This window comes from Rhea americana, unplaced genomic scaffold (assembly GCF_003343005.1).
Source record: "Rhea americana isolate MKP2758 unplaced genomic scaffold, rheAme1 scaffold_0, whole genome shotgun sequence".
Lineage (NCBI taxonomy): Eukaryota > Metazoa > Chordata > Aves > Rheiformes > Rheidae > Rhea > Rhea americana.
In genome coordinates, this window is record NW_028185037.1 from 13,405,629 (window position 1) to 13,431,525 (window position 25,897).

The 25,897-nt window shown below is 43.8% G+C and overlaps 2 protein-coding genes across 2 annotated transcripts in view; one reads left to right on the forward strand and one right to left on the reverse strand.

Annotated features, from left to right (window-relative positions):
• The first annotated feature begins 11 nt into the window (after positions 1-11).
• Positions 12-3,004, forward strand: NDUFB9 (NADH:ubiquinone oxidoreductase subunit B9). The gene is made up of 4 exons (XM_085316284.1): positions 12-97; positions 432-624; positions 2,518-2,631; positions 2,765-3,004. Exons 1-4 carry the CDS (start codon positions 12-14, stop codon positions 2,894-2,896), a joined length of 525 nt encoding a protein of 174 aa, XP_085172410.1. The 3' UTR covers positions 2,897-3,004.
• A 3,679-nt stretch (positions 3,005-6,683) lies between these two features.
• MTSS1 (MTSS I-BAR domain containing 1) overlaps positions 6,684-25,897 on the reverse strand; it is a 105,016-nt gene continuing 85,802 nt past the window's right edge. The window contains exons 8-15 of the mRNA XM_085300124.1: positions 25,732-25,839; positions 24,677-24,774; positions 22,551-22,761; positions 14,697-14,816; positions 13,539-13,733; positions 11,442-11,606; positions 10,882-11,044; positions 6,684-9,586 (exon numbers count right to left, since the gene is read on the reverse strand). Coding sequence (XP_085156250.1) covers positions 8,889-9,586; positions 10,882-11,044; positions 11,442-11,606; positions 13,539-13,733; positions 14,697-14,816; positions 22,551-22,761; positions 24,677-24,774; positions 25,732-25,839 — 1,758 coding nt within the window. The 3' untranslated portion in view covers positions 6,684-8,888. The remainder of the gene's footprint in view (positions 9,587-10,881; positions 11,045-11,441; positions 11,607-13,538; positions 13,734-14,696; positions 14,817-22,550; positions 22,762-24,676; positions 24,775-25,731; positions 25,840-25,897) is intronic.

Here is a 25,897-nt window from a genome sequence, read left to right on the forward strand (position 1 = left end):
GGCGGCGCGAAATGGCGGCGTATCTGACGCACCAGCAGAAAGTGCTGCGGCTGTACAAGAAATCCCTGCGGCACCTGGAGTCCTGGTGCATCCACCGGTGAGAAGGGAAGGGAGGGGGCTCTGGGGAGAGGCGTGCGGTCTCTCCTGGTTCGCTGTCGCGCCGCCCGGCTTGGCTGGGCCGCGGCCCCCTGCCCTCCCTCGGCCGTGGCGGAGGCGGGGAGGAGAAGCCTTCTCGGTCGCCTGGCTGTGCCCGCCGTGGAAACGGGCGCTGTGGGAAGAGGAATCCCTCAGAGGCCCGCGGCCAAGCCCTCTCTCTGTGCTGGGGTAACTGGTGATCTTGCTGTGCTGTATTTTTGTATCTGGTTGCCCCCCCTTTTTTTCCCTCCCCATCACACGTACTGTTTGTCACTATGTGTAATCTCTGTCTGTAGAGACAAGTACCGCTACTTTGCCGTCCTCCTGAGAGACCGATTTGACCAGCACAAGAATGAGAAGGACATGGTGAAGGCAACAGAGCTGCTGAAGGCAGGTGAGGAAGAGTTTTGGGCAAACCAGCATCCTCAGCCTTACATCTTCCCTGACTCTCCTGGGGGCACTTCTTACGAGAGATACGAATGCTACAAGGTAAGGTGGCCTGTAAGATTGTGTATTAGTGCGCTTTGGACTTATCTGCTCACCTTACTCCTTTTTCAGTGACTCAAAAGTGGCTTAAGTGGCCTGTTACAGGCCTGCTGTTACAGGCCTGCTGTTTGACTCAGTGGTATCAATAGCTCGTGACTGCCAGAAGTCATATTGCTCTGATGGGAGAAGCCGTCTGGCTTGTATGATTCTCTGACGTGAAACTTGCTGGTGTGTCAGAAGACAGCTAAGTTCTTTTTGCTAGAATAACCTTCTGTCATTTTAGCAAGTTGGAACTGCTCAGTAATGGGTTGAACAGACACAGTGAAATGTGGCAGAGCTGTGAGAGGAGTAAGGGGCGGGGGGGGGGGGGGGAAGCAGTGCTACCCTTTCTGGTGGTATCTGCTCACATCCTTGATTTCATTCTGGTCCTGTCCAAACTTTGATATCAGCTTAGTCTGGGGGCTTCTCCTCACTCAGTCCCACTGTTCTTCCAGCAGTTTGAGCAAGGGTACAAATGATTGTTTCTGTTGGTATGTTGTAGTGCTAGTAAATATTTGAGAGCAATGGGGTGTAGCCTTAGAAATAGTAGTATTCTTAGAATTTAAGGTACTTCTAGAGATTTTTTTTTCTAGATTGTTTTATTTACAAGTAAAGAAACTTTGGTTTCACTTTTTTTTTTTTTTTTTTTTTTTTTAAAAAAAAGGTATTTTGGCTTTCTTGGCTTTGCCTGTTTTAGTGTATTTTTTTTTCTTAAGTTGATCAATTCTCCTGCATTTTGAAGAAAATGCTGGCACTCAAAACTAGAACTGATCAGGTCTGTATGCRTACGAAGTCATATGAAAGGAAAAAACTGACATAGGTTAATCAGAGGCGGAAAAAAAATTTAGGAGTGATTACAGAAGAAAGGAATGACTAAGGTTAATGCCAAAGTCTTTGGCATTTAGCAATATTAGAGGTAATGATGATAAAGAATAAGAATCCAGGCAGGAAAAATATTAATTAAGTAATAAGTAGTCAAGATTGGTCTTGATACAGAAATATAAACTCTTATATGTTTTCTTTCTTCTTTTCCCTGTTTTTTATGCTAGAACTGTATTTTGACAAAATTACTATCATCCCAAGGATTTGATTTGTTGCTATATCAGTGATTTTTCTATTGTGGATGCAGCTGCTTTAAATGTAGTTCTTAAACCCATCAAATAGAGAAAGTTCTAGTCAGCATTTGCTGCATATGGAGATGCTTTTTGATAGCAGCTCTGCTGTTACTGTTAAGCCTAATYAGTTGTGAGAAACGTAGCAGGAAACGAATTGTAAATGTCACTGGATGAGTGATGCTATTGAAGCCACTTCTTATTCTTCCTAAGATGGAATTCTAAATTCTGCTTTTATTTTCTGTTGGGTGTCTTAGAGGTCGTATCATCATCAAGATTTTACAGGCCAGTAATTTTTGAATAGCTGTAGACCAGCAGAAGTGAGCTGTTGGATTCTCTCTCTTTCAAAGAAAAGAAATTAGTAGTTGTAGAAAAGGATCTGTCTAATCCACTGCCTTCAAGAGTAGGAGAGGAAGAAATGAGAACTCTCCCATTAGATAAAAGAGACTTGGAGAGCTTTCAAGTAAACTGAGATGACCTGGGATCAGCCTTTGGGCTGCTGTGATTTAAACAAGTCACTATGACTTTTGATAACCTCCGAAATCAAGATTAAAAACATTGATCTCTGAGATAAGTATCTTGCAATCAACAATTCAGATAACTCTCTTAAATTGTATTTTTATGTAGTACTTTATTTCATGTCCTATTTACCCCTTTTAACACTGGTTTCAATGAGCAAATTTAATTCTTTGTTGCGTATGTATATATTTATCAAGAACACATGTGTTTCTTTTTGTGTTGACAGCTTCCTGAATGGTGTTTGGATTTGTGGCATCCTTCTGAGAAGGCAATGTATCCTGATTACTTTGCCAAACGAGAACAGTGGAAGAAGCTGCAACTGGAAAGCTGGGATAAAGAGGTCAGTGCTTGTTCACTGCTAAGTGAGCACTTACAGCATGGAAGCATTTTGTGTTTCATTTGCTGTCTGAGCACTGAAATCCACAATGTGGAAATGGTGRTAGTATGTACTAAAACAATGTCTTGTTTTCTAGATTAAGCAGTTAGAAGAAGAAACTCCACCTGATGGTCCAAAAACTGAAGCCTTGCCTCCAGCTCGTAAGGAAGGGCATCTGCCACCACTGTGGTGGGACTATGTAACAAGACCCCGTGAAATTCCCATGTAAAAAAATAACTTCTTGTGTGAATTAAAGCAGTCTATCTTCTGTAAGCAGTAGACCTGCCAGTAAACATACTACTGTAAGTAACAGAAAATAAAGCCAAGTAAAATAAAATGGAAGGCATTTTTGTGGTATATTGGTCTTCTATTATAGCATGCATAGAACTATTTTCAGTTTGTGCGATGTGTAATAGATGACTTAGTATCTCTACCATATACCTGTGATGTTAATGAGGACTGATCTGCATGTGAAAGTCTTTAACACCAGAGCAAGTTTGCTAAAGGTGAACATAGCTTGTGAAGATTCATCTTGCTTGATTTTGTGATATTGTGGATAAAGTATGGATGATACTTCGTTCAGATTTTAATTTCTGTTAATACTTCAGCCTTCTCAGATAGGTGCCAAGCCTACTTACCCACTTACCTTTGCTTCTTGCATTGAGCTGGAGGTCCCAGAGGAAAAACAGGAGAAAGGCACAGTCAGCTTTCTGTCTTCTTCAGGGTGCCCTGAGAGTCTGCATCCATTGGCAGGGAAAGCTGAGGTGCAAAAGGCTGTCCAAGAACAGGTATTGATGACAGAGGAGTTGCATCATGCCAAGCTTGGCACGTGCACCAAGTTCCTAAATACTATATTTCCAATTTAAGTGCTCAAAAAAACCCAACTGGTTTAAAAGAAAATGCCAGCCTGTACTATCTGGCTTGAACCTATAATCCCTCCTTTCAGGGATGATAGCTATCAATGCCTTGGAAAGGTTAAAACAAATGCAATGTCAGTAGATAGCTAGGAAATCAATGTAATTATCTGATGAAGCTGAACACACTTTAATTTTTTTTCAGAATAGTTGGTCCTACTGAGCTAATTTCCTTATACATAGGAGAATTCCAGTATCTTTTCTCCATTAAGACTAGGGTGGAAAAAGTTACAGACAGCAATCCTTCCCTCAGGAAAARTAATGCTAGTTAAATAATGGCCTGTGTAGGGCACTGGGGAAGAGAAGGTGCGCAGGCTACAGCAGGAAACAACGTGCAAGTAATTTGATGTATAACTGCGGCATTAGAGCTGGTAGCAGAACAGAAATGACCCACTGTGCCTCTTGAGATGATTGTCCCCTATCAGGCTGAACAAAATGTTAGATTAGGCTGCTACAAAGTTCATCTTCATTCTTACATTCTTACATATTCCAGCTTTTACAGGAAATTCAACTCCTGAGACTGAAAAAAATGGCCAAATAAAACTAATGTTCCCAGAGAATGAACACGACCTTAAGGTGGAAGGAGAAGGCAATTTTTTGGAAGCCTAGATCAAATGATCTGTTAACCTGGGAATAACACTGAGAGGCAAAAGCTTGCCTGCCAGTGTAAAGGAGGTGGGAGAGGGTGGTCCTGGAGGAGGTGGATGAAAATTACTAAGCAATTTGGATCAGCCTGGTAACTTGGAATCCAGTACCACATGCAGGCAAGGTGGTAAATGCTTGTGCTAGGGCTGGAGTTTCAGAATAATGACAGCAAAGACAAGGGCTTTGGTTGCTCCTGGAGTGAAGGTATTTTTACCTTGCTTACAAGTAAAGATTTCTTGCCTTCGCAACGTAACAACACTATTAGAAGTTTTTGGCTGCATTTTTAACCTGAATATCAAATCTTACTAGACACAAACCTTCATGTTGTCATGTCCTTGCTGCCATGGTTGATTGCTCTAGAGCACCAGGCAAATGTTCATCCCTGTATGAACTGAGTTTCAGATTATATATAGAGTTGTAGCAGTAAAGCTAAGTCATGTTCTGAGAAGTACAGTTCTTGTATGCTCTCTTAGGGATCACAAGCAGTTCTAGTACTTGGTATTTGGGAAGAGCCAGTGATGAAAGGAGGGAAATCATGTTCAGCTGTGTGCCAAAAGCACGTATGTAAGGCCTAGGAAACGTCGCTGACGTTGGCACCTACAATCTCCCAGTGAGTAAGAGGATAGGCTATAGCAAGGAATGTTTTCCTGTGAGCCTCTTCTACTGTAACAATATTGCCATTTATAGGGCTTCAAGAGAGAATAATTATTTATCTAATTAGATTATCTGATTTGATTTTTCATTCTATAGAAGCTATTTGATTGTACATTTAGCCCTGTAAGCAAGGCTTATTTTTTTTCCATGAATTCTTCCAACTTAAGATTTGACGATAGTAAGAGATGACAAACCCAAAGTTGGTTAAAGTACTTACTTATATTCGACTTGTGTATAAGGAAGGACTTCAGTCTGACTGCTACTTAGATGTTTTAAGTGGCCATCTTCATTAAGCCTAAATGCTAAGGTCTGCCTGAATGTGGAAAAAAAAAAGATTTGATTTGCTCATACGCTCTCCTTTTGAACATGTCAGTCTTTCCAGGMGGCTGGAGCTCTTCTCTGTCCTCTTAGTCCAGAGGCAGTAACAGAACTGAGGAGTGGAAACTGAAGTTACCCTGCCCAACACTGATTCCCTCTCTCCACTCAGAAACCARTACAAAGCTGAGGGTACATGTTCACATTAGGAATTCCAGCCCACGCTGCCCTCTTTCCTAACTTGTCACGGCTTCCTAATACAGGATCTGCTCTACAAGAATTCCAAAAAAAATGCCCRTATCTAAACTGCAAAAGCCAATTTGCTTTAACAGCTACTTGCACTAGCCTGTACATGAGAGGCCAAAGGTGTATGTGGACAAAACTCATATGGGTCAAAAATCACAGGTCCTGCCCAGCCCCTCTGCCCTGTGTCTGAGCACACTTTTGCCATCTCCACCGGCCCTAGACAARCAGCTCTCAGCTCAGACCCAGAGCTAGAACAGGGTACAGTGACTGTTTTGCCTTCCGGAGGGCTCCACACCATGGCTGAGGTACAGCCACTCAGCGCACAGCTGATTTTTTTTGGCTAGAAAACTGAGCAGAAAGTCTCTCCTGCTTTCTACAACCATCTGAGCAGGTTCCATTGATATTCTCTGGGATGATGGATACTCCACCTCCCAGTATGAAAACAAAACATTTCAGACACACAAATGCAAGTGCATCAGAGACTCACTGTGGAAACATCAGGGATCTGCTTCAAAATTACTGAGCCTGGCCCCAGTTGTAAGTACATGGAATTAGGAAGTAAGTTACAGCCATAGAGAGGCAGCAGGAATGAACGATCCTTTTGGAGACAATGTATTTCCAGCCAAACCACCTTGAGTTTTCCTTTAACGTCTTCATGACAAATTGAAACCTCAGGACTAAATGGATCTATTGCAGTGGTAAGGAAATGAATTAGGCATGATAGCTCTTAAATGGGAACGCCACCCTCCCTTCTCTACCTTTGTGCTTGAGCAGGCTCAACAAGAAGTCTTCAATCACTCAGGCATGTGGGAGACAGCACTTCCATGGTGCTTGATAAATTCTGTCCGTAAGCATGTGCAGGGTTGACAGCAGCAATTTTCCTCCTCCTCTGGCAAAAGAAACTGCAGTCCATTACTGGAGCAGATGCACAAACGTGTCATCTGTGCTTCCTGGCCAGATAACAACAGTAAGGGACAGAGAAATGTAATCAGTATTTAATGGGAATTTCCATCATTAGCTCTGTATCTTTGCTGTGTTACTTCAGCTGCCCTTTCCAGTGCGCATCAGTAAAATGTAACTACAAGCATTTTCTTTCTGAAYTCTCTCTTTTGTTACATGTATGAAACTGGTAGCTGGAGTTCAGATGGAATTTGCATGTTCTTTAGAAGTCTGATGAAGGAAAACATGGCTATCCAAAGCTCTGGAAGCAGAAAGTTTTTTTWAAAAACTGAAATACAGAAGTTTTCCAGCAGTTCTTTATTCATAATGTAGGCTTAAGCAATCATTACAATGTAGAGGGAGACACACTTACAGCAATTATTTATACCAGTTTAGAACAAAAAACCGCACAGGGAGAGGTCAACTCTCAGTACAAACTAGCAACTAAACCACAATAATTTACCATTAGAAACATTTTATTTTTTAGCTGTGACACTGCTTTTACAATATGCAAAAACACAAACAATAGAACTATCCAAAGTGTTTTGTCACATTCTTTCTACATTGAATTTGGCAACATTTTATATTAAATTTTACTGATTATACTAACGTTTAAGAACTAAACAAGTGAAAAGCTGTACTCAGGTACAGTTACATCCATTTATTTCAAAGGTTTAAATAACACTCTTAACTACTGAGATTATCTCCTAGCAGTTTTTGTTTATGCAAAAACCATCTCAAAGCCTCATTTGCACAATGCATCAGCTACTGTATGAAGATTGGTGGGCTACACCACAGGCACTACTGTTTATTATATTCTGTAATAAGGAGCTTGTTTTTCAAAGAAAGGAAGGTTTAATATTTTCTAAGAATCATGCCTTTTTTCTTTTTTTTCTTTTTGCTTTTAAGCCATAACAAAAAAAAAGTTAGCAACCACAGCAGTGTAAAATGTTATATCAAACACAGTGACTACACAGTTACTAGAAGTTTCACATCCAATGCAGTTATGTGTTAAAGTGTAAGAGGTTATGCAGGCAAGTCTACAGCCAACAGAAATCTGCAGAGTGTTTGGTGGAAACCAGCCCCCTGTACAGTGTTCGGTGTGGTTTTACACAATCCCGGATGCACACGTCCGGTCCCCACCCGCACGCGGGCCTGCTGCCGGTGGGCCGACCGCATCCCTGAACAGGGCGGGCGGAGTGCCCGGGGGTCTGCACATTTCTATCAGCTTTCRGAGACGGGTATTGCAGCAATAGCTTGCTTTAAGGAAAAAAAAAAATCCAACTCTTTTAGTTCTATCAATAGCGTTCCAAAAAACATGACTGAAAATACAAAAAAAGAGAATATAGTGGTCAGACTCCCAGGAACATCAAATAAAAAACAGTATCTCTCCCCACCCCCCACCCTTCACCCCTTTCTTTTCAGTGTTTAATAAAAGCCAAATCAACTGTCCTTTAAAAGAAGGTAAGAAAAACAAGCCCCTGTATTGGAAAGAAACATTAGCGGTTTATTAGATCACAAGCTGGTTACACCTGTCAAATTGGTACATGTTTTCTCAAAATATTTGGGTTTTCTAAGGTGCCCAGCCTGCTGGGCACAGTCAGAAAAAGGCATTTTGATAATATCTAAGAACTCCCTGCTTGCATTTTAAAAATGTTTTCACATTTGTAACTGCCTTAAGCCTGTCGACCTTGTTTGTATTCAGTGAAARGATGAGTGGAACAGAAAGCGAAGGTGGAAGGAACAAGCCTACACAGTTACGGCTGCATGCATGTGACTGAGAGTTGTTGCTGTGCAGTCAAAAAGAAATGTGGAAAAAACCCAAAGTCTTTAAAACACCCTACAAAACAAAACACTGCAATCCAATATGGCTTATTCTGATGCATTTACCATGAAGCTACTAGTAATTAATCCTACTAGCCTACTTTTGTGCAACAGCATCTGCTATTTTCATGGCATCTCCCTCCCCCCACTACCCCCAAATACTCTACACCAACTGCAGGTTTCTTCCTTGCATTATATATTGCTTTTATTATCAATTTTATTCCTGCTTTTCAAACTTTTTAATACTTAAATGAGGATCTAATTCCTTACTGCTTGACATAAACTTTAAAATAAGTCCCACTGTTTTTTTTTAACCTCACTATTACAAGGCGCTCTACAAAATCCCTTTGCTGAAGTTAACTTTTTTTTTTCTCCTATGATCCAAAACTTTACAAAGAGTTATAAAAAAGGTAAATGGGATTTGGCACCTTCAGAAAAAATTAAAAGTGTAACTCAGATCCAAAAAATGCAGAAATAAAATCATTGATATTTACAAATTAAAACACCAGTGAAGATTATGTCTTACTATGCTCTTTCACCTTGTTTTCTTTTAGAGTACTTTCAGACTGTCTATTACCGAGTATCCTAAAAAATTCACGGATTACAGATTGGAATGGATAGAGATGAATTAGTTTTCCTCGCAGTTCCTTCTCGGAGGCTAGTACTCTGGCAGCTGCTTCGCTCCTACGAGATACGAGGCGCTGAGCGATCGTTTGTGGTCGTCTTCTTCAGTTTGACACCGCGCCGGATGGCGTTCAGCATGTCTTCACCTTGCGGGATATCCCCAGGACTGAGCTCGCCGGGCTCGAGCTCCGGGTGGCCGGCAGGCGTCAGGGCGCCCACGCCATCCCGTTCGCTCTCCTCCCCCTCGCTCTCGGCAATCGCTTGCCTCTGCTCCTCGGCCGCGCTCAGTTTCTGGCTGGACGGTGGCGGGTTGACTGACGCCTGCCCGCTCCACGAGGAGGAAGGCATGCTGGCAACGCCTTGGCCGCCCTCTCCGGCCACTGGAGACTCGGGACTCTGCTCCGCACATTCTTCCGTCCCGGCGAGGGCTCCGGGCAGCCCTCCTGGGATATCGGGGACCGTCGGCGTTTTGACGGGAATCACCGGTGTCTTGATCGGAATCGGACCTGCCCCGATGGTACCGCGTCTGACGGAAGGCTTGGTGGAAGGGGTCCGTCTGATGGTGGCGACGCCAGGGGTGACGATGACGGGTCCGAGCGTGGTTGGCAGACCTGCAGTGGAAGCAGGACGCTTGGTCTGAAACATTCTGCGATAGGACTGGCTGATGTCACTGTTTCTTGGGATGGTAGAAGATTTGTCAAACTCTTGTTGCTCTGTCTCCTGGTCACCACTCACAGAGAAATAATCATAATCTGAAACTGATGCCAAAAGACACTGTTAGGAACAAGCTGGAGAAGACAGCTGTGCTGTGTCATTTAAGGCTAACATACCTGTATGTGTAAGTAACCTAAAAAGCCTGGAGGCCAATACTTACTAAGAAAGGTTTCACCTCTAGCAGGAAGAAAGCCTGAAATACTGCGATGAAGATTCTCACACCAAGTGACTGAAACCAGGCCCTAAGGCGGTTTGAACCTAAAGCTGCAGAGTGCCAGCATCTCTCGTGAGAGAAAACGAGGAACTGTACACATTCAATACCTCCCCTAAGTAGCGAAGACTCAATGTTTGTTACCAAAGACTTAAAACCTTCAAAGGCCTTCAAAAATTGCACCCTATAAGCCATATACTACTACCGTAGAGACAAACGTTTAAAACTGTCGGTGACCAAAGAGCATAAAGCGAGGCACTGTGGGGCTTAGGGGACTGTGCACTAGTGATTTCAGCAGCAAATATGCTTATTTTGCAAACAAAGTAAATCACACCTATCTGACAGCTCTGAAAACTCCGCCTGAGTATTAATTATTACACCCAGGTCCTTCCTTTCCATGCAGCTGCAGAGCCAGGTGAGGCCTCTACAAGCCCTGCTACCTTTGCAACTGCACAACTGATCACAGCTGAGCAGACACCACCATTGCCGAACCACAAGCATCATCCAACCTGGCCTCTCTCACCTCGCTGCTAGTTCCAAAAACAGGTACAAAAAGTTCAAGAGTTCCCAGACATGCCCAGTTAATGTCTCCAATGGATATTTTTTCCCCAATTACAACGATTTCTGCTAATGTAAGAAATAAAAGCTCATGAGGGGAAACCAAGAGCAGATTCAAAGTTAGTGACAGAGCAAGAAAGCAAAGTTTACGAGTGCATATTTGCTAAGGCAATAGCCCAGAAAGGATACTACCACCACAAGAAGCATATGATGCAAACTCAGTGATGTTTGCTTAACCCGTCAAATATAATTCCAGCGTTCTCTTTAAAATATGGTACCGTCCTTACACTAAAACTCTTTCTAGTAACATAGCAGAAGATGCAAAAGTTCAGTGTGCCACCTAGCAATCCAAGTCCTTACTTAGCTAATTAATCCAGATTGCATTTTAAGCTGAAAAAACTTCAGGAAAGTGAAATTAACCCCCTTCCCCTCAGCTGCCCCCTTTAAGGCCAGTGATGGCTGCAGGAAGACACTTCCCTGCTCCTGAGGGGCTGGCACTGGCGACAGCCCGTGCCAGAAACGCTCGGGAGGAGCGGCGCTCGGGCGGCAGGCGAACGCAGAACTGGGCACCTTGAGACGGGATGGTGTCCTCCGAGCAGCACGGGGTTGTCGTCTGGGTGCTGTACCCGCTGGAGCACTGCAGGGAATCCCGACTGCTCCTCTGCGTGTCCAGCTGGAGGCCTCTCGTCAGGGCCAGGGCCAGCTCCTCGCAGGCCTCCATCTCCTCCCCCTGCTGCAACCACAGAGCAGAGCCATTACTCACGCAAGGCTTAGCCAGTCTTCACTGAGGTTTTTAATGATCCCCCCTCCCAAGCAGGGCTTGTCACCATCCCAACCCAACAGGATTGTGTCCAACAACTTACTACAGTTTAGAAACGTTTTTTTTTTTTTTTTTTTTTTTTTTTTTTTTTTTTTTTTTTTTTGGATATCTTTATTCTACAAATGCTGATTTCCTCAACAGCATAATCTCTTGATCTCTTGTGCCCACACAATGTCCACCCACCACACCAACACCGTGCAGCCCCACGCCGTTGCAAAGAGATGAGCCAACACACAGTGCATCAGGAAAGCACCAGCAAGGCGCTAGCACATCCCCTTCCTCCGCGCCAAGTTCAAACTCTGAGCCTCACCCTTGTGGTGGCCGACACCGTCATGCTCCGAGGCCTCTGGGCCTCCTCGGTGGGCACCGCTGGTCCGCTCTGGGCTCCTCCATTGAGGTCCGGCTCACGCTTTTCTTTGCGACGTTGCAGCGTGTTCACCATCGGTTGGTCATACGGGCCTGGTTTGGCCCAGTCCTAAGGAAACATGTTTGTTAGGGACCGCTTATGTGTGTCCTTGTGCTTTAATTATAAATAAAGCTATATAATAGGAAAATCTTAATGCAACAGATTTATGCATCATACTGGAGGTGCCCTTCTGAATCAGGCCAGGTGTAAATTAAATCTGAAGATATTAAAAATGCTCTATTATAAAAAAGATCTCCTTCATTAAAGGGAACCTAAATTTCTTAATCTACCTAAACTTCCTTATATGAAGATATTTAACATTTTAGTGCTGTAACTTTCCTTAGATGAAGCTCCATCGTGTTTAGAGCCTGTATTTTCAAAACTTCAAATGCAGAAACCACAGGTGTAAACTTGCACACAGCAGCAAATATACCTAAGCTTCCAATCAGTGATTCCAATGTCCTACGTGTACACATATTCTAGTATTAGGTGTTGTTACACATCCTAACAATTTTGATAAATTAGTCCTAAGTAGATTTTTGATACATATTAGAGGTGCTAACTTACTTTGGATAATCTCTCATCTTTCTTACTAGCTGAAATCTAGATTGGAATAACAACCTGCACTGGAGAAAGCGCACTCTGAATTACTGACGCTGAACTTGAAGCAAACTCCCCAGGCCACTGGGCCTGTATTCACTTCGGGCTCTATTAAGCAAAGTCCTGCGGCTGCCTGGAAGTCGCACGTTGTGCACGAAGAGCAGGATGCACCAGGGACGTGTGCTCCGCGGGAGCCAGAGCCGCTGCGAGGCGGCAGCTCCCCCAGCGCTAACTGCTGAAGGGGAAAGCCCAGGCACGAGCGACTCTTCCCTTACCAAGCCCCAGGGCTGCCTTAAAAAAGTTATAACTAAAAGCAGAAGACACCTCACACCCCACCACTGGCAGCAGCTGGCACAGCCTTGTGATTAATTAATTAAAGACAAGCTAAGACCTTAGATTTTTACTCGTGTCTGAGTTGAGCGTGTAGGAAGTACAAGGCAGCTGGACAGAAGCCACTTGTGTTGACATATATTTCAGTTTTATTAAGCCAAGCAAAACTCACCTTTGCTTGAACAGCTTTGTCTTTGCTGCGTTTTGCTGCCAGACTGGCAAAGGGTTTCTAGCACGGGCACAACTAGTAACGCTGGAGCCCGCGATCACCACGGCCTCCCTGTGCACATCTCACTAAGTGCTGGAGAGGGAGATTTGGGAGCCTGCAGTGAGGTTCTCCAATTTTACATGTCTAGAAAGGTCCCACCGGAGAGCAAAGTGCGTTGCCTGGCAGGGAGCGCACCTAGCCTAGGGCAGGGCAGAGGTGCTGCGATGCAAAGAGACCCTCGCAGATCCGGCTGGAGCGACTTAAAGAAGTTAATGCTCTCCGACACTTGGGACCGTCGCACTCAGAGGCACCAAAACAAGCTCCGTGAGCGCGTCCAGTCCGGCTGGCACAGTGTAGGTCAATACCTGCCGCCCAATGGCTCGGGGCAGGTGACTTCTTAAACCACTCCAGCTGGGTCCACGAGAGCTTGCCCGCCTGTGGCTGCGGGAGGGGTGAAGCCAACAGCTCCCGTGGGAGCAGCCTGTTGTTCAGCGTATGATTGCACTAGGCGCCCGGGATGCCAAGCCTGCACCTCCTGCTCCAGTGAGCGTGCTGAACCAGCTCTTCTCGCTGAATAGAGCCCAGAGTGCTTTCAACAACGTCACGTTTGCTCCAGACTTCCCTCTCTAGGTGTTGTCGGTTTTGATATATTTTAGGAAGCACCAGAATAGTCAAGATCATTCGGAAACGCTCGCTACCCTCCTATTAGTTCTCTATACGACTACCACCGTGCAGCGCCCGTTCAGAGCGACGTTAAACAGAGCAAATCAACAGGCAATTACAGGGATCGAGAGACAGCAACTGCCGCGAGCGCAGCGCTGGGAGGAGGAGGTGAGGACGGCCACGACAAAAGGAACACAAACCTTCCAGCTAGGGATCTTAGATGATGGCAACATGCCTGGCCCAATGGTGTAATAATGAACGTAGTCTGGAAGGAGGGCTGAGGGAGCCCGAGTCCACGCGCGGGAGACAGGCGGGAAATGAGGGGAAGGACCTGCACCAACTGAAGCTACGGATGGGTCACTTGATAAACTACAGTGATAAAACCCGTTAGACAACTGGAAACGAAACAAATAAACAAAAAAACAGAAATTAATATAAACAGAATGAATATGAAAATACACTGTGACTTTGATGCTCTAGGAAAAAAAAAAAATCCGTATCTTAAAACAAACCGAAAATTTGCTTTGCTGCAAATAAACAACAGAAAACTGATACAATGCTTGGTTCAGAAGTGAGATTGCTTGAAAATTGTTATTTGGTATAACAAATTTCAGAGACCAGCGTGGCAGTCATTGCCGGCAGGCTCAGCAGCTTTCCCCCCTGTCCTGACAGTTCAGCCGCTCTGCGGATGCAGAAACACAGCGTTTCCAGTGCGGAAGGCGTTTGCAATGGTGCTGTCTACTCTGCGTAACCGGACAGAGGGGAAAAGCATACGGCCTTCGAAAATGACACTGTAGCCATGCGATGGTATGGAAGGAAAAAAAAACAGCAAGGATTTACCAGATGAGAATGGATACCGCTGTCACTGTCTCCCCCAAATTAGAGTGTATCCTCCATGATTTATTCCAACTGTGTTCTAGCACTGACATTTTTTAAAATTTTTTGTTTTAAAACACACCCGAATTCCTTAAGAGCGTGATGCAGGCTACCTAACGGGAGAGAGGGGAGAGCCCGTGAACAGCACGACCCGGACAAGCGGCCCCTCGGCAGGCGACCGGCTGTGTTCAGGCAGCGCTTCACAGTCTCTTCGAGTAGATAAGGTGGATGATGAGCTTTTAGCAAATCTTATCTCTTTGCAAAACCCCAATTTGCAGTATCCCCCATCATCTAGTTTAAAGGGGAGCGTCACTGCAGTTTATTCAAGCGTATTTGCTTTTCGGGGAGGGTGCAGCAGCTCCTATTCTCATCTCCGCGGGGAGGAATCCTGGCTGTGTTCCATGCACGCTTGTTGTTCAGATGTTGCTGGGTTCGGGTAACGAGCTAGCAGGTTTGTACGTCTTTGAGATGAAGTTTTTCACCTTATCTGTGGAGGCCCAAGCCCCCATGGTGGAGCCTGAGCTGACTGAGGTGGGGGAACTGCACTCGCTCACTGACTGGCAGGTTTCAGAGGCTTCGGAAGAGGCAGAGCTGGACGAATTCTGCAGCGTAAAACAGCACCGCAACAACGCAGGGGAAGGATACACAAGTCACCAAAAAGAAAAAAATAAAACACAAACAAAAAGGAGACAAAAAGCACACACACAGAGACACAAACAGGAGAAAGGGAAGGATGAGAGAAGCAGAGGGTTAGGGTTAAAAAAAATCAATTATACACTGCTCAAAACCATTGCTAACGTTCAGGAAATCTCTAAGAGAAACAACAAGCCCATTGCTTAATGCGAGAACTTGCCACGCTGCTTGCGAGTGAGGGAGTCGAGGGATCACTTGACTCCTCATCGCAATTTCAGCGGCTCAGTTGTGTTAGGCGGCTCAGAGCAAAAAGCCGAGGAACTGAGGAAACCTACAGTCCGAACATGCAGTATACCCCGACAACCAGCTCATACAGAAAAGCAGGTTGTCCAAACTTCAAGGACACAATGTTTAGATTTAAAACATGGAGCAGCAAATGCTGCTTACATCCACAGGTTTTCAGGTATTCTGAGCTGCAAAAGCACTTGTGAAAGCTCATCTGAGTTTGAGTATTATGGAACAGAGAAAGAAACAATACTTACCAACGCTGGCGTTTTCCAAAGTGCAATATCTGTATGCATGTGCCTCTGCGGGTAGTATGCATACATTAAAAGTTCTCTAACTCACACTTTTCTGCCCAGCCGTCACTATGAGGGTACCTGTTCTCTGCTCAGTGTGTGAATGGTGGCCTGTGCCTGCCTCCTCTCAACAGCAGACACAGAAAACACCAGGGACTTGAAAGGAGAAGGAAGGAAAACGCAGGACATTGAATGTGCACGTAAGGCAAAAGCACCCCGAAACGTTCAGCTCCTAACAAGCAGGCCTGACTCCTAGCTGCGCAACCACATGGACCATTTTACCAAGCACAACGCTATTACATCACTCCCTCTGGAAAGCAGCATCACCCTCAGCAGAAGTTTTGCGTGCAGGTCCAACTGGGTCCTTTGAAGTCATCAAGAATATAGGCTAAGGTGTCAGGACAGCAACAAGCTCTGCTTGCTGTCAGAAGATCCATCACTAGCACCACTTTAATTCATCCTGTTGTACTCTAAGTCCCATAAAGTAAGACTAAGGATATCCCTGGCATTTTATTTTATGACAGTAGAGACAAATGGCTGAGATTTCCAGAAACGTGCTCTCACACCAAGGTTGTGTAGCAAAGCCTCAGATCTCAAAGAAAGAAATTTTGAAGAAGGAGAGGAAACCTCATCTGAAATAAAAATGTCACCAGCAACCTTAGGTGAGATCTTCCAGTGAGTATGCAAATAACATGATAGCTGGATAAGTAGTGATGTAAAGGGAGAATAGCTGCTAGCACCCAAAACTCATCTCACAGCCCACTGAAAGCTACATAGGAAGAATATAAAGCTATCTGCCTAAGTAAGAGGAGATGGTGGTCTCCTGAGATGGGACACCATCACTGTAAGGATTTTGAAGACTACTGGAGCTGCTGAGAAGCCAATATAGGATCAGCATCTTGAGCTTATTACTGAACTGCAGATCTGAGGAAGTGCTGTGAAATTTCACAAAGGGGAAGGAAAAAAAAAACTAAAGGGATGCACATCCTGTCTTATGCTGACAGCAAACCAGATCTGCAGGTGACTTCACAAGTGACTTTAGGGTACAGGCAAGCTCAGCTAACAAGGCTTGTAGTCAAAGTGCAGTTAAGTGTTGAGGTGAATGCAAGAGAGAAAGAAATTGCAAAAATGACAACATGTAACTATTAAGAACAGAAGTGAAAAGTATCTACTGGGGTACTCTAGGATGCTTCAGTGGTTTCATGTTTTCTGTAACTTGTCACATTCTTCTTGATTTAAAGAAACACCCATTAGAGGAGAAAAAGCTCTAAAGATAATATAAGTATACCTGACAAACACGAACTCCAGTTACAGTTCAGTACACTGAATGCTGAGGCGGCTGTTTTTTTTGTCTATCCTTAGAGAAAAACACGTTTTAGGAAATTCTTTTTTGCTCTAAAGCTCTAAAGTGCTGCCTCACATTTTACACAGCTCAGCAAAAGAAACAATCTGAAAAATCTCATGAAAGCACACGCTCCCATTCAGAAAAAAAAATGAGAAAAATGTAATTTCAAAAATGCTTTCTGAAACTCATGCTCACAATCCAAAAATCTGTTGGGTCTAAGTATTCTGTACATGACAGGACAGCGAACGAACCTGCATTCCACATGCCCTATCAGACCAGCTTGTTTTCTGCAGATGCCTTGATGATGACAAGCAAGAGTTTGGAGTTTACACCTAATAGACCGTTCCTGTTTACAAGCCAGAAACTTGAGATTATGTCAAGCACTGGTGGAAATGGGTCATAAAAGGGCTAGCAGTAACACCGCATAAAGCAAATAAAGAGACTAAACCCACAAATTCTGCAGATGCAAAGATGTGCTCAGTTTACTTGATATATGGAGGGAAAAAGACTGGAAACTGTTAACTTGTTTCCGCAATAAAACGTGCTTTTGTCATTTTTCTACCCATGAGTAGAGTGGGATACAGACAGTAGATGGGAAGATACCTGCAACAGCATCCTTGCAATCAAATGCTGGGATGGTTAATTTGACATTATTCAGCCACAAATCAGTTGTGGCAAGAAGGAGGTGCCATTTCTGAGAAGCACAAGCAAATATACCATCGTTCAGTGGCTACAAAGAGTCTCCCAGCACCACAGGATCAGCTGCTGACTGCTCTGGCAAACCTTGGATGCAAATCTCATCATCCCTCCTGGTCCAGGCGATGAAAGAAAGGTGCCCTCAAACTTCATATGGCCATTGGCAATAGCCACAGCTAGGCAAAGGATGAACCAAGATACCATGGGGAAAACAACCTTGGCAGTGGAAGGAAAGGCAAGAGATGGTGGCAGGGAAATGGGGCCTCCTTTTCTTAAAGAATTCACATGGCACAGGCCAAGGGAGGTTCAGATATTGCTAAAGAAGGATTGCAAAAGTGAGAAAATGATGGAGAAGGAGGCAGCAGAATACTGAACTCCTGAAGGAAAAACGTAAAAGAAAAAAAAAAGTGAAAAGTGTTAGGGAGGCAAATGCTACCTAGATCAGACCACAGAAATACCCTGAAGCGAACAGTCGGAAAGCACAGACCACCCTCTGCTTCTTAGTGGAAGCACCGAGAACAGGAACTGCACAGTCACTGCCAGGGCAGAAAGGCTTCAAATCCGAGCGCTGGCTCTGGGCGCACATCCCTCCCGTGCAACGTGCCCCCGGGGAGCACAGGCAGGCAAAGGCTGGGCAGAACGGCTGCGACCCCCCATCTCTCCGAGAGAGGAACTTTGCTGTGGGCTTTTTAAACATAACTGTTGAATCTTTTTTAAAAATTAAATTCTTTCATTTTAGCTATTTTAATCACATAAGGTTTTTTTATTTTTTTTCCCCTCAAGTCTGCAATAACTGTGGTTGTATTCAGCTTTCAAACTATCTCTTCTAAGGAAGAGGCTAAAGTTAATAGTATTAGCAGAAAGTTAAGGCAGTGCTTTGCATGGTAACAACCAGTTCCTCAGATGACCATGACACACAAGTAGCCTGATGGATGGTGTCTCAGACATGGTCCTATGGCTTGTTCTTCAACAGTGTCCCTCTGCTTGGCGTGGGATACATGAATTCCAGTGAGGATATTAAAAGAGCTACATTTTGGGCCACCAGGCTGTATGATTTTATTTTCCATCTATTGTCCCACTAACCTATAGAAGGACAGCAGCTATCTCAGATCACTTACAGCCTTTGTTTGCTGCATTTTCCATTAAAATATAGTATTGTTTTATTAACCCTTTCTCTTCCTCACATAATAGAGCTTCCTGGGCAAGGTTTCCGCTGGAGACTGATCCTAATGAAAAGCCTGGTCCGATATCCCTCTGAAATCAGTGGAAGACTCAGCAGTTACCTTTCAATACACTGTGGATAGTGACTCAAGGTCACTATTAGATTTCTCTCATTTTCAGGAACATGCCTAAATTAGGAGCATTTCTTAATTTACATGGAAAATTGAATAGTCATAATAAACTATTCCCCCTATTTTTACTTCATTTTATTTCAAGCAATAGAATCTCCTGAAATGCAAAATCTTATCAGCTTCCTAATTTCTACATGCAGAAATAAATTCATATCTAGTTTCTCTCCACTTCACTATCTAAGGAAAGCTATTTCAAGAATATTCTAACAATAAAGACTTCAGCTGCAATTTGACAGTTCTCTTTTCCTCCTCTAGCTGCTTCTTGCTCTTCACCTAACACCTTGCTTTCATCTCCATTGAGTCAGGAGCTTTAAAATCCAACTGCATAATCGTTTTCCACATTAATCCCACAATGCAGGTTCGCTCCAGCTCCAGGCTGGATTCATCACCTTCCTCCTCAATCAAACAGAACTGTATTAGATCGTACTACTACCACCACTGCACTACCCGGTCAGTCCCAGACATCGGTTTGTCTCCCCCGTATGCTGCGTGTAGGTTCAGCAGTACCAACCACTCTGGGTGTTCAACCAAGGGCTACTCGCTGATCCCAACCAGCAAGTCGGTCACATGGGCTTTACACTGTCCAAGCACAAGCCATAGGCAATGCTGACCTCCAATCTGGCATTTAGAGCAGCTATTCAGCTCCAGGAAGAGAGCTGTCACGCTCTTCAGCTGTTCGCCTATACCCAAATGCACTTGCCTAATTAAGATTGAAGCATTTTACAGTGACCTTTCCAAATCTACAGCTGTCTGGTACAGGGTAACACCTTCGCTCCCAGCAACGTCAACAGTAGCGCTGCCGAATGGAGATCACACTTAAGCAAAAAAAGGGCATCAGCGTCTGGTTTTATAATTGCTCTTTCTCCTTTCTTCTACGCAGACTGTAGAAGAGCTAAAGACTTACTACTTGAGAGCAATAATCTGAAAAGCAGTCTTTACTTTGCCAGTCATCTCTCCTCTGGTAAAGTCTATATCTTGTTTGTTTAAATCCCTAGTTATTCCTTGCTTGAGAGCGTTTCACTGAAAATTAAACTGATTTTATTCAGAAATCACAGATAGGGAAAAAACAACTGAAATGTAGGCGAGAACAAAAAAAGTCTCATATAGCTCTCAGTCACATAATATGGGAATTTTGTGGCCCCCGTCTGCTTTTTTATTACAAGCAAAGAGGCTTTGTTGCTGCTAATAGGTTCCAAAGCATGGAGCTAGCAAACATTATCAGCAAAGCATCCACCTGTGCAAGATATATAGCTTTTAATTTCCTTTCCTGGTTCTAGGGCCTGCTTTGCTGCTTTCCCAGTGTCACTACTAGAAACAAGGACATGAGTGTTTTAGAAACAGCAGCCAGTATCGCCACTCCTCCCCACCCGTCCCCGAGCCTCAGAAACACAGCACCGGAGGAAGAGCTGTCAGTTGGTTAGAGACGCACAACGTGACATACGCTGCAAACTGAACAGCTTTTCAGTAAGCTCACGATCACAATTTTCTGTCAGCACAACACACACATTTTCCTTAGTGCCAAACATACAAAGCAAGACACTTAAGCGTGGATGAAGTGGCCAGGCAATGATCTGTTACCTTTCCCTCTGTGCAAAGGTACACAGACCTGGAGACATACAGAGCACATACCTATTTGTTATACCAACACATTACACTTGTCAAGTCAACGTCACGCTGCTGCAGCCTCCTACACCTCATGAATAGCTCAAGTGATGTTTGGATCAATTTGCAATTTTGGGGATAGCGTCTACAATGAAGTAAAAGCATAGCAGCAAGGTTCTTAGCCAAGGTAAATCAGCATGACGCCAACTTTGGAGATGTTCTGCTGGCTGATACCTGCCCAAGTTCCCTTCCCAGCTTAACAGGGGAACTTGCAGAGATGGATGTTGGTGGTGTTTTTTTTTTTTTCCCCTATGCTAAGGACAATTGCAAAGTTAAATCTTCATCTGCAAACATTGCATCATCATATAATTACCACTTTTTTATGTTGGTGGACACTATGAAAGCAAGTAAAACGATCTTAAAAAGTCAACTTCCTTACCATGTTACTATTGCAGTTCATTTGTGCTCCCCCCGCCCCCGCATTTCACTTAGGTCTGCCATAGCCCATCTAAACAAAACATTCATTTAATTAGTCTGCACAAAGTTCTAATTCATCTATTTCTGGATGTCATCCATTAAAAAAAAATGCTGATGTGTCCAGACTGGGGACACTGCAGAAGACGTACATACTTGAAAACAAAAACTTCTATTAAAATTGAAGAGATTAATGGGTGAGAGGGGAAGGACATCGAGCTTCCCTTTAGAATATGATCCAAGCCCGAATGAATCAGGTTTGTTTTGGATGATATCCTAAAAATTTCATTAAGTGCTGCTGACTATTTCTGCAGGAAACAGGGTGGATAGGGGGGTGTCTATGTGCTGCTAAAGGTGGCCCAAGAGTAGCCAAAGCATGCAGATGACACTTGGTAACTGGTAATGCTGAAGTTGTCAGCTGCTTGCCGAGTGTGAAGACTAAAGCTATCATTGGCTACAAAACCATCTCCTCCCCAGCACACAAAGAAGAGTACAACTGCATTTACTAAAATGCAATCTTCTCTGGTGACCACACTGGGTGTTAAAAATGAGCAATACTCAGCAAGAAGGAATGAGACCCACCTCGGATTGTGACCAAGATTTACGATGGGATTTATAATGTGAGTTGGCAATTCTGCCTCAATTAAAAAATATTGCAGTTGCAATGTGTTTTGTTTAAAAAAAACAAAAACAAAACAAAACAAACAAACAAAAAAAAAAACAACTCCAAAACCCAGAAAACAGAATTCAGGTGCTGAAAGATGCATCAGGGAGGCATGCAAGCCTCTGCCTTCAGACAGCCAACAAGCTTTTGTAGGACAGTTGCCTTGAATAAATTGAGAAAACATTTCCTTCTGCAGACTGGAAGATGCTACAGAAAAGTTTCACTTATCTTCACAGTGAAATCCTGATAATTTGATTGGGTTCAGGATGTTTTCCTATGTGTCTACACAACAAGTTTGTTAGGAGTTCCATGAAGAATCAAAAATACCATTGATTTCCTGCAGAAATCTTATTTCTGCAAGGAGCTGATGAAGGGCCAGAAAGGACAAGCCTATCTACAGGAAAGCACATCCCCAAAAGTGGCAAAACCAGTTTCACATGATGCTCTGCTTGTGGTATTTTAAGGATTCTGGGTCCTTTATAGGGGTCCATCTGGAAGGAATAAAAGTAATCTTCCTGTTGCCAAAGCCACCTGTGTCGATACCAGTGGTCACAAGATTGTTCCAGCACAGGTATTTGTCCATTAAACAGCAAACGGCCACCAGATACTAATAAATTGCAACCTGTATAGGATTCTTAACTCGTAACCTCAGCGGGTGAAGTGAGTATCGACTCCCTCCCACATGGTGGACTTCTCTCGCTCCTTCTCATCTGTTCGTGCTCCAAGTTAGGTGTCCAGGCCCAACAGAGAAACCCATAACCCCAAGAGAGCGACTCGTCCCATCCTGCAGCGCTAACCGCAAGGGAGCACCAAGAGGTCACACTCCAACCAGAGGCCCCACTTTCAGACGAATGAAGTTCAGCGAGACGTATCTTACCCGCAGTGCTTAACCTGACTCCGAGGTACCCCCAAAAACCACGCAGGCTCCTTTTGCGAAAGGTGAGCCGAGCTACAGCCTCCAGCTCACGTCTCGTTCTCATGCTTGCACGTACCTGGTTAGGTGCTTCTGGTGGCATGGGGGATGGCGATTTGGACTGGAAAGCATCCTGGGACATGAATCCAGAGTCATGGGAGGACACACTGGACAGCCTCATGGGTGCCTGCTGAGGCAGATTGGAGCTGCGATAGCGATAGTGTGAACTAGGTGAGTGCGAGTGCGAGCCACTGGACCGGGAATCACTACTGTTAACGCTGTTCAGACTGCTGTGAGAGACAAAAGGAACAGAGAGGGGCAGGGGAGAGGAGCAGACGGGGCGGGGGAGAGACCCGCGTACGGCACAATTAACGTTCCACGTGTTGCTGGCAACAGGCAGCACAAACCGGAAAAGAAAAAAAAAGTTGAAAAAATAAATTTAAATATATATATATATATGTGCACATATATATCAGTAAGGAATAACAAGCAGCTGCAGTATCCTTTGGGACCACAGAGAAAATGGCACCTTATCCTGAATTTTACTCAAATGATCACCCTCCAAGCCAGGAGCTGAGAGGGGTCGGGCAGGGGAGATGGTTACGTGGCCTCCCCAGCCCTCACTCTCGTGCAGCCTCCGCGTGCCCACGGCTCGCTCCTACTCCTGCCGCCCCGTTGCGCCTGCTCTGAGGGCCAAATTCCTACCGGGATGCCGACAGCAGGGCGCCGAAGGCAAAACAGCGCGTCCGAGAGGCTGCACCCGGGCACGCGGTTCCAGGTAGCCAGAAGGCCATCACACGAGATTTCTGAAAGCGTCACTGAAACCCCGAACTTCAGAGCGCCCGTGACCACCTTCACCCACGTGGCAGCTCTCTACCAGGAGCAAAGGCACGTCCAGCGAAGTCGCGCCTCTCGGCGCGTAGCTTCATTTAGGAAGAAAGGGGCTCCAAGAGGACTAGCACGCCCCAGTGAGGAGCTACGACACCAAAGAAAATGATTTTTCTTCTCCAATTTCCAATGCGGGAGCTTTTCCAGCTCCCTTTTGCTGCAGAGGTGACCGAGAGGGACTAGCAGGGACTGCCAGTCTGAAGGCAGATGCCCACCTCTGCTGCCAGAAGCCCACCTCCTAGCTAAAGGGATGGCTCTGGAAGATACACGGGCAAGGACTGCATCTCCTATTCCCAAACTGTATGTACAAAGCTGGTGTAGATGAAGAGGAGCACTGCAGTGTTTTATCTATACACAACAGTCTCTTGGACTTTACAGAAGATGAGGTTGATTAGGAACAGGTGAGGGATTTTCCAGCCATTTTCTTTTACAGCTTCAGGATATTGCATCTTTAAGCCTGTGCTCAATGCTTTAAATATGCGTGTTTTCACATATATAAAAAAGTATCGCAATTTTTTTATATATATTTGCATGCAAAGGCAAGTACATACATACAAATAGTCAGGTTCACTTGTTCTGACATGCTAGAGATAACTTTGGCTCATACACAGGGAATCTGTAGTATATCATTCATAAAAGAAACTAAAAGGTAATCACTTGAAAGCAGCTGCAAAGGTGTTAGAGCAGAATACACAATAGAGTATCTTCCTTTTCAATAAAAGGAAACAGTAAATGTAGACATCAGGGTACAGGGGTAACATGCTAATAAACTGTTTTATGAGAGGAAACAGTTTTTACAGAGAGAGCGTCAACAGAATCCAAGTGTTCCAACATATTTGGGGACAGCATTAGACAGCACTAACAGTCAAAGAACTTGTATCGAATAAAAGCATTTCCATGTACCAGACTGACAGGGTAATCGACAAGGATGTTTTTCCTTTTCAAACACTTTAACTTACTGATTAGTAACAGCTACTTAGAATAATCTAAAAAGCCATGATAGGAAAACCAGAAAAGGAAATTATGAATGAACAATCTCAGAGCTTAGATCAGTACAGTCTGCTCTTTGATCTGAAATGGGTTCAAGAGAACTGAATCAAAAGCACCTTCAAGTTGCTTGAGTTCAAAAGTTGTTCAGTCATTCCCATCCTTTTTAATATTCTCAGTCACACACATAAATGGATGAAGACCATAAGGAATTGATTTTGTTAAGGGTCGTTTTAAGATTCAGTTATGCACACATACTCGTACCACAGTCTGAACTTTCCTCCCTTTGCCCCCAAAGAGGTTAAAATGAAGTATTACCCATCTACTTACCTGCAAACACTAGATTTTCGGGACATGGTAGTACTGGGAGAGGATGGAGGAGTCTGATAAGACCAGCTGTAATCAGAACCTTTCAAATCTAAAATTACCTGATGAAAGATAATCAATAGTATCAACGACTTAGAAAATCTCTTTTCCTATTAATAGAAAAAATTTGCTTGTCCCCAGCATTCTTCATCACAAGTTTTCAATGTCTATTGACCCAGTCACAGTTTTCTTCTAGAATTAGACCGCATACGTTAGAATTCCCATGCAGGGTAGTCAGCTTCATTCTTGAGTTTCCAAAAACTAACATTCTTCTACACTACGGCTGCTATCACAGAAGGACAGTTTACGTTTGAACAGAAAAATCTTTAGAAAATAAACCTAAGATTTATTTCATCCATGTTGTAAGTTGTTTTTTCCTTAAAACAAAACAAAAAAACCCGACCCTGTTATAACCCTAGTGTTTAAAGACCTGTCCCATTAAAAAACCCTCAAAGATTCAGTATTAATTCACAGCAGAGATTCCCTCCTTTTTACTTTTTAAGTCAGTGATAAAGGATTTAAGGTGTGATAAGAATCATATAAAGAGTTCACACAGCAGAGTTGGAGGAAAAAGGCTTATTTGGAGTCCTTTAACAATACGTATTTTTCTATGCATTTTAAGGCGAGTATGAGAAAAAAGCTCAAAATGTTAGAACCCATCAAACTATCCAATCTCAGCAATGCTGCTGGCACCACGTAAGAGAGGGTTGCTCAGATGTAGGGGGAGGAGGTGGCATCCATTTCTCATGGAGCCTTAGTGGAAGGTGGGCATCTTCATACACGTCAGTGTTACAACTACCATTTTACATTGTGTTGACCAAATATTTCTGAAGTTTCAAATTGTTAAAATTCCTCATGTTAAAAATGATCTTGCTGCAGCAGGATTGCTGATGCAAATGACCTTTGCATCTACAAAACCTAATCTAAAGCCACTAACTGCTAGCAGTCAATATTTCTCGTAACACACAAAAAATAATACAAGCTGAAAGTTGAGTTTTTTCCAGGTAACAAGAGCTAACCTGTTCGCTTGAAGATGGCAATTTGTGTGGGTCCATGGTGAGACTTTTCAGGTCATCTGATATGGTTTGTAAATGTGTTATTTCTCCTAGCATTGATATTTCTTCTTCCTGAAGAGACAAACCAGCAGGGCTAATCACAGCTTCAGTTTTAAAAATGAGACAAAAA